Raw genomic sequence first — 15,127 nt, 5'->3', positions numbered from 1 at the left:
CTTGACGTTAAGTAACGATGCCACTTATAAGTTCTGTTACTTTGTTATTAACTTATTTTAACCTATAATACTTAAGTCGTTAAAGAGGAGAGTTTGAATCATTTGTAACACATTATGAAGCTTCACAACAGAATTTAAAATTACAGTTTAAGACCATTAGCACGTTCTAACACTATATCGTCTCTTATAAATGAAATATTCATGCTTCCTAATTGATTTCTAATAGCGTACAATTGCTTCATCCTTTTGTTATGAATTTATTCACGAGATTATGAAAGAATCAATGACTTCACGAGGACGTATTAAAATGCCTATAGTTTCAGGTAGGTTTTATAATAGCTTCCATTTCCAATATATGTTTATGTGTTGTCATGGAAACGTCTTGAACGTAGATACTACAGTGACAAATCAATAAAACTGTTCAATAATTTAATGGCATCAATTGATGGTGGTGACAAAAAGGTTTATATTTCTAATGTAGGAATTATCCATTCAGAGAGAGGCTTTAAGCGTGAATGTGAGTATTAGTATTTTTGTTTACAGGCAAATTGACAAAAAATATGTGAAAGTCTGGCTTTTGAAAATAAAACCCCCTCACAAAAAACCTTTAAATGTACACTGACGGTGGTATTCATGTGAAACATAATGATTCCTTATGAAATGCATGGTTATTATGGTAAGATACATATTTACTACATAGACCGTATAAAACTTTTAATTTCATCATTTCAGTGAATGCAATTAAATGAAAAAACAACAATAGCACAGACCGACATTGTTTCCCAGAGAACTACAATGTAGAAGATACTAATTATCAATTAAATATTTGTTTAGTTGTTGTTTTGTCATAGACTCTTCAAAGATAAACGAAATACATATTTTATATTTTCAAAGAATTATTTGAAGGACATGAATTTCCGACATGTTGGATGTTTAAGCTGGTGCATTTATCTAGTCCATTTTTTTTTATTTTTTCGTAAAGAATACTAGATGCTTTAAGTTTTAAATTAATTAAAACACCATATATTGTTCAATTCTGCACGAATAACTAAAACCTATTGTTAAAGAATATTAATTTACATCAAATTACCAAAGATTATTGTCGGACAAGAGTACAAAAGTACAACCAGAAACTCTACTTTATTTCCTTTATAAAGTCTCAAAATTAATCATTTTCATGCAGCTTCCTCCGAAGTACATGTTACTTGAATGGTTACAATATTGGCTATTTGAAGTAATCTGTAGATTTTTGGTAGATATGATTTTTCAACGATAAGCATTTTAATTATTTCAAATACCGAAAACGAACCATGTACTCTGTCAATCTACTTCTTTATTCTTATGAAGCCATCGTTGTATTTGACCTCTAATGAAATAGCACTTATCTATTTATGAAAATAATGACTTATAATGGAACAGATAGTTTGTCCCTCGAATTTATCACAGAACAATTGATACAAAATACCGCTTTCTCTGTTAAACACTCATGACTTCTATACGTAATTCGTGTTGTTATCTTGTTTAGATTGATATTAGTGATATTATAGTTTGGCGTTTACACTTATTATGTTTTTACATACTATACTACTAATGTTTCTGTTCCGTTTTCTATATATTGTCTTTTAATCAAAACAACATTTTACGAGTGCCAAGTGAAGTAAGATCATCATTGTGCTCTACGATATTATTTGTGTCAAAAACTGATACATATTCGACAAAAAAATATATATAGGGTTCTATGTGATGAAGCCATTTTTTCTTACCCTTACAGTAAGTGTCTCCTATTTTTTCTGTCTGTGTCGCGACGCATTTGCAACAAAGAGTTGTATTTAAACCGATAGACAAATTGAATTTTCTATCCGAAACAAAATGGCTGAAAACATAATAAGTAAGAAGACAGAAGACGAAGATGGCACTGTAAAAGCTACAACATGACATCGAGTACAATGTTCCTTTTTTTGACAGAATTCATGCACAATGCCCAATGAAACGCATATCATTTACATGCATGTGTAGGCGAAGAAGCATGGGTGGGGCTACATTGGAATGACTGGGATCGGATGCTTTGTTCCTTTTGTACCAACAGGGTGTACACATCTTGTGTTTATACCCTTACGTCATTACTAAATACACAAAAACAAGCAATGATAATAATAGGGGACTTATTCCATCAGTAAAATCATGAACGAAAACTTCATTGTGTTTTTGGTATCGAAAAATATTCAGGAATTGTTCCATATATTTTTACAGGAATGGAGACGTATTGAAATTAAAGCATTCGATTAAAGGACACGACTTTCCGACAGATTCAACAAATAGAATATGGAAAATTCTCCACAGAACGTTCTCGACAATTCGTTGACGTTCGTCGAGCTTTTTTTATGTTTTCACAGTTCAGAACGAATCAAAACGTTCTCAAACGAATAAAGGCGAAAGAAGACGATGCAACATAACGAACGCTGAACGAAACCTGAAAGGCAGATCTTGTGCGCTCCATTAGCAAATAATAGCACATGTTTATTGAAAATCCAATTCTACCAATTATTAATAACAAAAGAGCACATTAAGAGAAAAACAAGTATGAAAGGGATGGGATTGGGGTACGGAATGGGGGATGGGGTGCTTGTCATTTGCTGAAAATGTTTTGTTGATTATTTAGAAACAAAAAATAATTTTAAAGTACTCTATGTTTTGATGAATTAAAATAGGATCGGTAGGGTAGCACACATCTTTTCTAATTCTGATAAGTCTTTAGTTACATCATGACTTGTTACTCCTCCGCCCTACATCATTTAAAGATGGAGTTAAAGTTTATTATTATCATTATCTATTTCAGATGCTCTCTTTATCCTATAGTGCCTAAGAATCCTGATGATAAATTCTGTGATAACAACGTTAATTGCTACATGTATGTATAACATCCAGATCTTTAACTTTATCTTTTATTCAAAAGATAGATTTTGATTGATACATGTGGTCGGTTAAAATATCTACACTTCTTTATAAATGAAAGTGCGATTTCATTTGCGTCTTGTAAACATGTAACGGTTAAATTCGATAATGAATTTTCATCTACACCTTAACAGAAACAAAGGAAGAGAGAGAAAAAAAAACACTGTATTGAAATCAAAATTTTATGTTGTTAATAGTCTATGAATATGTATGGTAGTATCTTAGAAATGAGGTATATCGAGGGAAGTTTAAAAGACATTGTAAAAGTTGAAGCTTAGTATAGTGTATCTTTGGTTATTATAGCCACTGACTGATATAAACAAGTAAGGTAGTTATAAACCCTCAAGTCATCTTCAATGACGGGTATACCCGTAACATAAACAGTAAAGACATGGAAGTAAGTATTGGATGTTAAATCAGACTAGACGGGTTTGATATAGAACTAAAACTGACGGATTGGACCAGGGGATACTCTCCTAAACTCCTGGACAAGGGGATACTCTTTTACATCTCCCACCTCCCATTCCAATTTATAAACGCTAAATGCTAAAACCTGTGACCAGGTCTAAGATCACTTGATACTTTTTAAAAGGACATAAAATCTGCTAAAAACTAATTTATAAAGCTATAGTTTGCTTTTCCAGCATGCAAGCACTAGTCCTAATTTCTAGTTTAATCGTAAGGGTTGTGAAATCATATAAGATTTTTTAAACGCTAAAATAAAATGATGAATTATTATTAATATTGTGTAGCGTATAAGCAAACACTTACTTTATTAGAACAAATACTGACTCAATAACGATTGCTTGTGTTGTAAAACGTGACAGAATTCCGGTTAAGTATCTTTTGATACCAATATGGAGATGGTATTCTTGTTTACATAATTATTTCACCGGTTCATAAAGCCATAAAATTATTGTTTTCAAATAATTTGTTGAAGTAATACGAGTTTATTAATGCCATTTTGATTTTTATTTGCATCGTCAAGTAGATTCATTAGCAATTTCATATATAGAGTTTCACAAAACATTATGTTAGGGATTCACGTTTCGATGGTCTTTAAAATTGTTCCTGAAAAAGATTAATTAAACACTATAATGATTTCTATTGTGGCACTGATGACAAATATTTGAATGACTTCAAAATAACTGTTTTAGTCGAATGTGACATTTTTTGTGTTTCCTAAAAATCGACAAGTCATGGCTATCTATAGCGTGGACGTAATTGATTTTGACCGAAATTTGATTGGTGGGAAACTTAAAAAGTATATATCAAGCAATTCCATCTAAATACCGTTGTATATCCTTCTATTGCACATGGTAGCATCTCTTGGTGATGAATTTTGCTTCTTATATTCATTTTTTGTATTTAGATCTTCTTATATATACATATAATTTGATTGCTTCTGATGAGAGGTTACTCCTTGAAACACATGTACTGCATTTCGGAATTTGCACTACATATGATTTGTATTTTAGAATTTATTCTTGCATTAATGATCACATAGTAGAGCCCACTGTAGGATGGTTGTACAAGTGGCTTCGCTGTCCATAGTTAAGGGCTAATTAAAACCCTAGCGGCGTTTTAAAGCTTGATAATTCTTCCTTATTACACAACAAAATATTGCCTTAAAGTCAACTAGATATTCAAGACGCATAAGTCCTTGAAAGAGTAATCAAGAGAACCAAGGTTATAGCGGTAATCAAAAGAATGTAATCCAGGGACAAAGACCAGACATGGAAAACAGACATACACAACAAAGAAAATAAAGTAACTAAAATCATACATACAAAGTAACAAAAGTAAATGAGCAACTCGGACTGCACTGAAAACTGGGATCATGGACCTTGTGCACCGGTAGGGTAAGCGTCCTCTGTTTTTCTAGAAACACCCGCCGAGTTGCTCATAAAAAGTCAAGTCCGGGGTAGACAAACGAGGAAAGGAAAACTATGACCCGTTGAATAAATCAGTTTTCATGGTGCTGATGGATACACCATAACGATCCACGAGTTCATGATGACGACCATAAAACTTCCGTAGTGATGACTTCAATCTTGTAGCAACATAACCCTGTTCCAGAAGCCTATTTGTTAGAGTTCTAGCGCGATACAAAAAGTCTGCGTAGTTTCGGCAAGCTCTGGCATAACGTATGAGTTGTGATATGAACACTCCATACGCAGGAGCCGAAGGGATGTTGCCACAGATGAAAGGAAAGTTGACAATTCTGAATGAAAAGTCATCACGTTTGTCGTAAAGTTTGGTCAATAGTTTTACTTTACCATCGATCTGAAAAAAATGAGACCAAGCAAAGAAGATACGATGGAAACTCCTTTCAATCATCATTAAAAGCGCCTCGGTGGTCACAGGAGAGAGCGATTTTCCCTGACTCTGCAACTCTCTTTTATTTGGTTATTGATGTAACCCGACGAATCAATTTTCTAACAAAAGAGAAGGATTGCAGGGTCAGGGAAAATTCTGCTAAATACTTCAAAATTGACAGTCACTGCTCGCGGGACTGACGACTGGTTGACTAAAAGTCCGAATAATGTGTCCGAGTGAGGTTACATGCCCACCTGTGTGCTAATACTTCTGTGAGTTAGCACAATAAAAATCCGATTCAGCGTGTCACTAGAGTCTGTTCGATTCGTAAGTCGTTCTCGAAATGCATAAGATATCTGATATAGGATGTTACTTAAGGTAGATTATACCTTTATATTTCTAGTTGATAAATTTTCTTTTTTTTGCAATCTTAAGGAGGTTGCCTTAGGGTAAGGGGCACAACTCTTGCAAATCATTTCAAAGTAACTTGGATTGATTCATTTTGTTTCAAATGAAAGCCTGATATGCTTTCGTGAAATTGAACACGATACAAACACATCACTGATTTCAAGAGTTATGTCCCTTACCCTCGGTCTACCTCCTTAAAAAACTAAAATCCCCTACATATTTTCCGCCAATTATCCCCCTTTTGAAAGATTTTTTTCTGTCAATTATCTCCCTTCCAAATATTCCAAATATCCATGCAATAATCCTTTGATTGTAATTCTAGCAAAGCTTGAAAAAACATTTTTGTTTCCGATGGTAATTATGTTAAATTGATATTAGATTAATATTAATTAATTAGAACAATTAATGATTGTGAGGGTAATATCATAAAATCTGGCCAAGGGAAGTGATATATATGGAACCGGAAAGCTTACTTTACCCGAGCCGTAGGCTTTGTGCAATTTACCAGATGAGTATTCAGTTCGGAATCTTAGCCCGAGGGCTTTCCGCAATTTGTAATATTGCCCCCACCCCCGAGTCATTTAACTATAATTCTATTTATTTCATTGAAGAGCCATACACGGAATTGAAAAAAAAATTTGTTTTTTTTATTTGTCTATATTTCATGATTGTAGTACACATGGACATTGTGACATTCTCATACATAAATACGTAGAATTAAAATGACATGCAATATATAGAGTCTGCCGCTATACATGTGAAACACAAACTTAACATGCACAATTTAATTTTAATACTCAATTATATTACGGACTACAACCTAAAGTCAAAGATCAACCTCTGTTGTGGGGTCTTTATTTCTATCAAGGTTCTATTGAATTCACTTACAAAATAAACAAAAGATAAAAAAGAGAAGAAACAATTTCTTGTATTGTTTTTTTTTGGTGTTATTTCATTTCTCCGGGTTTTTGGTTTGATTCTTTACCTGGTCATCATAAAATTGCATCTGATTATTTTTCAATCTTACCTTTATTAAGTTTCAAAGAAACAACACATTTTTATTTATATTTTTGAATCAAACAAAACCAAGGAAGATGTCGTTTAATAGTAACGTCATACTCATACATGTACTTTTCACTAGGGGAATAATTTTAAAATGATTCTGCTATTGAGTAAATACCAGAAATTTCAATACTACGGATTTCTACAGATCAGCTGATCAATGTTAAACCAATATAATGTTTGAATTTATTATTGATATGCAATAAAGGACTAACGTTTGAATGTTAGCCTAACTATGATAAAACTGCCAATACAATTCAAAAATACAAAAGTGCGCCAGTTCGGGATTTAGCTGTCGAATATGGCTTTTATCCGCCCAATACGGGATTTACCATACCAAAACGTCATATTGCCCTTTTTAAAATAACATTTGCCTGGGCCAATATGACGTATTGAACTAGTTAGTCAATAAAGGTATAATTGCGTAAGGTTTTCCATATTGGCTGAGTTATTGGTCCTCGGCTAATCATATTGGACTTCAGCTACGCTTCGGTCCAATATGGCTAGCTTCTGACCTATAACTAAGGCAATATGGAAAACCTTACGCAATAACACTATATAATTGACTAACGTTCGAATATTGGCCTAAATATGATCAAAACTGCCAATACGATACAAAATACAAAAGTGCGCCAATACGGGATTTAGCCGTCCAATACGGCTTTTACCCGTCCAATAATTCATGGACGCCTCAGTCCAATATAGCTAGCCTTGGACCAATAACTAAGCCAATATGGAAAACCTTACGCAATAATACTATATTATTGCTTGCTAACTTTTGATTTCTTTTTGCAGTAAATACAATATACGAAAATATCTTTTATTTTATAGGTTTCTGGAATTGCGTTCCGTTAGTAAGGTCTATCTGTCAGTCCCAAGTGACACACCTGACTGCACAGACATCAGAGGGGGCGATAGAAGAAACACGGTCAAGGTACGGATTTTGGTTATGGAGAAACCTCTTCTTTTTAGCTCGTAGATGAAGTCAAAATTTAAATGAAACTTGATAAATAAATCACAGGGAAATCCAAGAATATCAATGGTCCTCTAAATCTCCAATATGATTTTTTTTTTATTAAATCTGTCTTCAGGCGAGTATTATATCGTTTCCTCAACATAATTTATGATTAGATAGTGATACGTTCTTACATTTAACGATTTTATGTAGACGTTACACATTGAGCTTGTTTTTGATGAGCATTTTGCTACTACATAGTTTTGTCAATTGGACACATGTTTTTGAATCAATTGATGTTTCGTTTTCAGAAGCCAAACTCCCAAAAGACATATTGATTCTAAATATACACTTCTAATTCTTCAAAGCTAATTATTCTTTCTTATTCAATTTCTTTATTTTCTTCAATTTTAAAGCAATCTAGATTGTCAATGGTCCATAGATTCAACGGACCATGTAGAACTAAATGTGACAGAGTGGTCAATGGTGCGTGACGACCATTGTTCTGTTGATAGCCTCAGCATCTATGATGGTAAGTATTTAGCAACAGAAGTACCACAGTCTTGCGTATGTGTGAAATTGAAAGAATCATAAAACTAAAACATATAGAAGATGGCTTTGATGAAATATTGGTTATTGTTAAGTCTAAATCTCAAGGTCGCAGTAGTTTCTCGTTCGGTCCAAGCGACTGTAGAAATATGGAGTTTGATTGTTCAAATCATTGTGTTGATTTAATTGAAGGATTTGATGGTGTTTCTCTGTTTATAAATTATAATCATCATTTTGTCAAGTGGGTGCTGAGTAGTGAATAATGATATATTCGTTTTTATTTGAAGAAAAAAATGAGTTAAAGCGAGGTACCCCCCCCCAAAAAAAAAAAAAAAAAAAAAAAAAAAAATTATACACATTTTATCCTTCCGGACACATTACTGCAAGACATAAATTCCCTAAAATTCAATGTAAATTTATTACTAAATATATTTCAAGGCCAAAAAGGAGTCCCTCAAATCTAGAGATGATATGAATCCTAGAACTTAATCTTATTTGCATAAATAATAGAATATTATTGAGCAGATATATTGCAAAAAAAACATATTTACTAGTTATAAAATAGGTATTGAATGATATAAATAGAATTACATTTGGAATAGGACTATATTTTTGTGTAGTGTTCAGAAATAGTAAAGAAGTTCCAGTGATAGACCGGTGACATAAGGTATTTTGAACCTGAATGATAAAAACCCAAAAATGAATTATTTATTTCGAAAATATTTTTTGTTTCAAAATATTGAGAAAGCAATATACAAGATTGATCAAGCTAATTAAGCAATAAATTATTAAGGCAAATGAATATAATGCATTATGATTCACACTTTTCTTGAAATTTGGGGACCCTGGTTAGACTCGATTTGTAAATCACTTGTGAGCAAATGCTTACCATCGCGAAAACGTTAATTTTTTTTTGTAATATTTTATGTATTATACTTTATCCCGTGAATATTTCAGGGAATAGTAAAAGTGACTTGTTGTTGGCTAAACTCTGTGGTCATGGTTCAGCAAAGATTATGATCAGCAGCGGACATGCTTTGCTCGTCAGGTTTATAACAACTGGGTCAAACACCGGAAGTGGAGTTAGATTCACATTTCGGTTACACAGATCAGGTAAGGCAGATATTTTCTATGTTTATTGCGCTATTTTGTGTAAAATAATTATATTTTGGAATATCAATAATGCGACAACTTTCCTTAATGAAATTATTTTCGATATACATTTCTATAAACCTTATTCTGTCCTTCACATTAAGCACAAATAAGAATAAGAAAAAAAATCAATGTAATAAGCACCGAAGTAAACAAGTGTCTTATTTTGTTCTTTCTTTTTAGTTCACATTCCCCAAAGCGCCACGTGAGCTATTGCCATCACTTGGCGTCCGTCGTCGTCTGTCGTCATCATTAACAATTTTCCAAAATCTCCATCTCTGGAACCAGTGAACTAATCGGAAGCAAACTTACATAGGATATTCCGCCTAGAACTGATATGTAGGAATTCGTTGTTAAACATAGCCATTGTTACTAAAAAATACCACTGGTGTCCGACACCAGTTTTCGCCTATACATATATTTCAAAACCTGTAACAGATAAAAGACAAGTATTATCGCTTCGGTGGCTCTTCAACTCGATGAGACCTACCTTTTCTGAAAATTTCAAGTTGATCCTCGAAAAAGACTCATTTAATAGTTATTGCCTCTTTTATGCAATGTTCCTCACCTTTCTTAATTGTTTGTTACTCACATGTGTAGCAGTTGGCTTTATAAGATTACATTAACATAAAAAAGGACAATACATCAGTCAAAATTTCAGATAAATCTGACAGCCTTTATATGGAGTTAAGGCCCTTGAAATAGCAATTTGTGATTACAAAATTAATCAATCAATCTATCTATACGTTTTCTTCCAGATTTACCAAGATGTCATTACTCTACCAATGAATGGCAAACACGACGATACATCAAGGCGACGCCGGATGGACAAATTATTACATCACAAAATTACCCATCTAACTATCCTGTGTAAGTATTGCTGCCAACTACATGTAATAGGAGTTTCATAGAACTATTTTGTGACATAAACTCATTTGATTATTTAAAGATGTCAACTGACCAAAACAAAACATGCCGTCTAACTCTGTATTGATGTCCATAGACATTCAAATTATCTTTTGTTATATATCCTGACCACGTGGTTTTTTTTATAATTAAATTTTACATCAAACATTCAGATATATGTAGCTGTTCTAATATTCCAAAGACAGAATATTAGAATATAAGATTCAAAATTTAGATTTCATTAAGTCTAATGGGAATTTCTTAGGTCTGTTGAGGCTAAGTTCTCAAAATATTTCTTAGAATGCATATACACAAAAGAAAAGATCAGTTGTATTATGGATTATTTATGAAAAATGATTTTGTAAGAATTTAATTTCGTAGATACAATTGTATATAAAACTCACAAATAATACTCTACAATTTACGTTATGGGTGAACAAGGAATAATTATTCATTATTAATTAGCAGCCAATTCATTTTGTTTACATTTCTATCAAATAATCTTGTATAATACTCAATAATGTTGAAGACATACTTTGTCTTCAACACATTTAATGCCTGCAAACATCAATGCTCTTCACAATCTGAAGAACTTGAATCACTTTTAAGAATTAAATATGAACAATTTGAATTATATTTTTTGGATCAATTTTATTTTTAAACATTTCGTTAGTACATTGTATTTATTTAAATCGTGGATTTCAAAAAGGGATCGCAATTTGCATAAACTTGGCATTTCTTTGAGTATCAATGTTCGTTGTTTCAGTGAGCCGCGATAACAACAAATATTGATTATGAAATAAAGTTCTTCAATAACTTAAAAATATGATTTATGAATTGAAATTCAATTATTTGATGTTTCTTGCAAGTCTATAGGTATTGATTTCGTATAAAATGGTTTGTTTCAGAAATACAAGAGAGGAATGGGTGATAATAAAACCCTCGGCATCCTCCTCGCTGGCTATTATAATATTAGAGATGGACATAGAAACAAGTCATTACTGTGGCTATGATTATTTGTCTATATACAATGGTACGTAGCATGCTATCAAACGTAGGACAAAATACATAAATAAAACATAAAAGAAGAAAAAATTCAGCTTTTGGGTAGCAGTTTATTTAAGAACATTGCAAATTCTGTAATTATTTTATACACCGGAAGAGGCGACACATTCGTTTGTTTAATAAGTTGCTTTTATGAGTGTAGATAATTAAATGTATAATAATTATTCATTCTAAGGTGATAATTCACATCGAAATTTAATAATTTCTATTGTATTTACGTGTCATTCGGAGAGCGTTTTTTTTTCTTGATTTTGAATTCCACAATACATTCTGTATAATTTGGATCTCCCGCGTTTAGACCAAGGGTTATAAGAAAATACACATGCTAATTTATGATAACATACTGAAATAATTAAAGCAAAAAATAAACTTTGTAGGTTTTTCCCCTTTTTTTTGCATGATTCTTAATACGAGTGCTACTTAAATGTGTCTCCAATTTGATACTTTCTGCTATTAATTAAAACAAATCTAGATTGTATTCATTAAAAAAAAGTGGTCCTTAACTTTTTTGTGGGGTAATTTGCTCTCGTTAATGCCAAAAAATTTCTAAAGTAGCATTTTTACATTTTATTTTTCATGCAGTGTATCTGAATACATATCAATTTTGTGGTATTTAGAAATGTTTTTGCCAGAGTATATTTTTTTAAGTTAGACAAGTTGATATTGTAAAGGAATTATCAATACGTAATCTTTTAAGGAAAATGTTCAACTGATAAGTTAAAGGCGAAGGTTTGTGGGACCGAACCAGAATCATGGACAGTCTCTGGTAGTCAATATGTTTTGATTCGGTTTCATTCAGACTCAGGAAAGGTCGGAAAAGGATTCAAACTGAAATACTATCTCGGCAAAATAGAAGGTAATCATTATAAAATATACAATATCGGTAATTAAGCCGAATGTTTCCGAGTAAGTCTGTTTATCAGAAAGGTCTCCCCAATATCGGAGTCAGTTGAATATAACTGGTGTGTACAAATGTACAACTAATCTAAGATCTTAACGTATTTCATTTACTCCATGATATACATGTATATTCAGACTGCATTGCTACAATGTATCATCGGGAGCAGAACCGCGATTTCAAGTTGGGACTAAGATGAAGGTGTAATACTTGTAGAAAAAGAAATCATTGAGCAATTATATATGTAAATATTTCTAATTATGAAATATATATGTAATATGTAAATACACATAATTCTTGCCTTCATTATGATCATATTGTAACTATCTGATATTTAGGTACATTTGTTATTTCAACAGACCAGAGCTGACCTGACACCTATTCTTCATTATTTTTTTTTATATTTTTTTCGGTATTTCTCTTGTTCTTTTTCTGCTTATTAGATTTTATTTATTTTTTTTCTAGCCATTTATCCTTTTTTAATACAAAATATCAATCTGTTTCATATTACTTAAATGTCAATTATTCTTATCAGTACATGTACCTTTATACTAACAAGTACTAACAAAATCTATCCACTCTAATAAATATAAATGAATTCTCTTATTATACTAATTTAAACGGGGCCGGGATAAGGTACCGGTATTCGATGTTTTCCACTAACAAATGTACAGATTGAAATAAAATATCAAAAATTAAAAAAAAAAAATCATTGAGCAAAACGAAAATTGTATCCTTTATGTGTATTATAGAAGTTATTGGTCATGCTAAGCCAATATGTTTTCATGCTGGATGGGTGTGGAGCATATAATGTTGTATAAACGGGTTCCAACATATTTGAATGGGTGCCTGAATATAGTATTGTGCAAGATTAAGTACAACAAGAAAATGGAGGTCGAAAGTTGTCTTTTACCTTAAATGTTACATATAACGAGAATGAATATGGTAAATACGTCAACCACATGTATCATAAATGTTTAAAAAAAAAAAAAAACAAAAAAAAACAAAAAAACAAAACAAAACAAAACAAAACCAAAAAACAAAACAAACCAAAAAACAAAACAAAACAAAACCAAAAAACACAACAAAACAAAACTAAACAAAACAAACAAAACAAAAGTGTATTAAACCAATACTGGTTTATGGATAACGCCCTAGATTTATAGTAGTAAATATTTGTAAGGTTACATGTACCATAAAAGAATGTTCGATCACATAATCGTTGCACTGGCATATCACTAAAATAGACCCATGTTTCTGTCGTAGCAATTTATTAAAAAAAAAAAAACGATTAAACATTTTCATCAATATCATTTTTTTTGTAGATCCGGAATCAGACAAAAGTGCTCTTCATGCGATACTGATTGGCTTAATCGTAATTTGTGTCGTCATTATCTTTATTTTGGCTGCTGCCAAAGTTTATATAAAATGTTTTAAGAAACCAAAAGTTCGACCAAATCAAACGCAGTTACAAAATCGAAGAACAATGCTTGAAGCTCAAGTGCGGAGGGGACCTCTGGGTTCAAGGCTGGCCAGAATGATGACAGCTCAATCTATTCACGCGGAAATGACTCGGTATCTAGGTAATTCAGAGCATGACAGTCGAGTTTCAACTTTTGAAATTTCGTCGTCACAAGTTTCCGGAACTGGATTGGTTTACGAAGATGGCATGTATCAACCACCCTCTTACAGCACGTTATTTCGTCATGCAGAGGAAATCCAAATCAGTGCGCCACCTATTGACTCAGATTTAGCCCCGCCACCATATCCAGGATCACCAGAAATCAAACCAGAAGATTGTAGGATCTCTTATGTTTCACATGTTAACCTTAAGAGGGACGACAGTTCTGACGATAACAATTCAGGACCACCTCCCTCATATAATATAACTTAGAGTATATAGGATATCATTATAATGCGTTCGTAAAAAATGGAAACATAATATACAGTTTTGTGGAAATTGGGTGAAATAAGTTTTAATTTTCATACTTTGAGATCTAAACTAATAATTTTATGATATTATTAGCGAATGACAGATAGTGCGATATCTTTCCTTACCTGATATGAAATGTTATGACATATTGTTAATTCCGTCCTTATTGTGTGTCCTTGGTATAAAACAACTTTTCCGATATTATTTGTATGTATATTTTGTTTATAGGTAGACTGAATTGACACTATTAATGAAGAAAATATTAGATATATTTTTGAATATGACTTATAAACTGTTAGTATTGTCATATTTTATTGTAATATTATATAGACGTGGTTGTTTGCATTTACATAAAGGGGTGTTATTTCTAAACGGATCAGATGTAATATTAAAAAAAATGATATTTAGCAATAGAATAAAAACAAAAGTTCAAAGTAGTCGAACCATGATCAATACTGGAGTGGATAGTGGATTCTCTCCACATAGTAAGATATTATTTCTGTTTTTTTTTATCTATAAAGAAATAACTTCAATCACTCGGGACGCACAACATATTTCAACGTAAACGCCTTTTTGCATGTGCACACTACGTGCTTTAAGTCTTCTCGAATAAACAGAAGATATATTTTAGTTCATTCTTCATATTTTGATTTAAAAAAAAATCCATACAACGTAAATAACGTAACAAATACGTGGCAAAATCATGTCTATGAGATGAAATAATAACGAAAAAAGTCAACCGTACACATCAAAAATTAAATTAAATTCACTTGTGCTCACATTGGGTGCATTGCCATGTCACAGAATATCTTGGACCAATGAGTGTAGCACTTATGAGTGTCGGACCAATGAGCGTCATCTCGGTTTCCAATACTTTATATTATACAAAGGTTTCTGTCACTGGGTAAATGAATACTATGATGATTCA

At 32.1% G+C, this 15,127-nt stretch overlaps 1 protein-coding gene across 2 annotated transcripts; it reads left to right on the top strand.

Moving 5' to 3' along the window:
• Window positions 1–419: 419 nt before the first annotated feature.
• On the top strand, window positions 420–14,829 carry LOC148609769 (bone morphogenetic protein 1-like). Of its 2 annotated transcripts, none has more exons than XM_088541443.1 (9): window positions 420–517; window positions 2,837–2,908; window positions 7,573–7,675; window positions 8,113–8,228; window positions 9,203–9,358; window positions 10,156–10,267; window positions 11,212–11,336; window positions 12,066–12,224; window positions 13,592–14,300. In XM_088541443.1, the coding sequence occupies exons 2-9, from the start codon at window positions 2,872–2,874 to the stop codon at window positions 14,158–14,160; spliced, it is 1,377 nt and encodes a 458-aa protein (XP_088397569.1). In that variant the 5' UTR covers window positions 420–517; window positions 2,837–2,871; the 3' UTR covers window positions 14,161–14,300. The 2 variants fall into 2 exon arrangements, with proteins under 2 accessions (XP_088397569.1, XP_088397570.1); XM_088541444.1 differs by lacking the exon at window positions 420–517 and adding an exon at window positions 2,371–2,486 and having other exon boundaries at window positions 13,592–14,829.
• The last annotated feature ends 298 nt before the right edge of the window (window positions 14,830–15,127 follow it).

The sequence above is a fragment of the Perna viridis genome, chromosome 8, assembly GCF_037379345.1.
Source record: "Perna viridis isolate PV_CMFRI_1.1 ecotype Kerala chromosome 8, ASM3737934v1, whole genome shotgun sequence".
NCBI classification, from domain to species: domain Eukaryota; kingdom Metazoa; phylum Mollusca; class Bivalvia; order Mytilida; family Mytilidae; genus Perna; species Perna viridis.
This window is presented reverse-complemented; position numbering and strand designations above follow the sequence as displayed.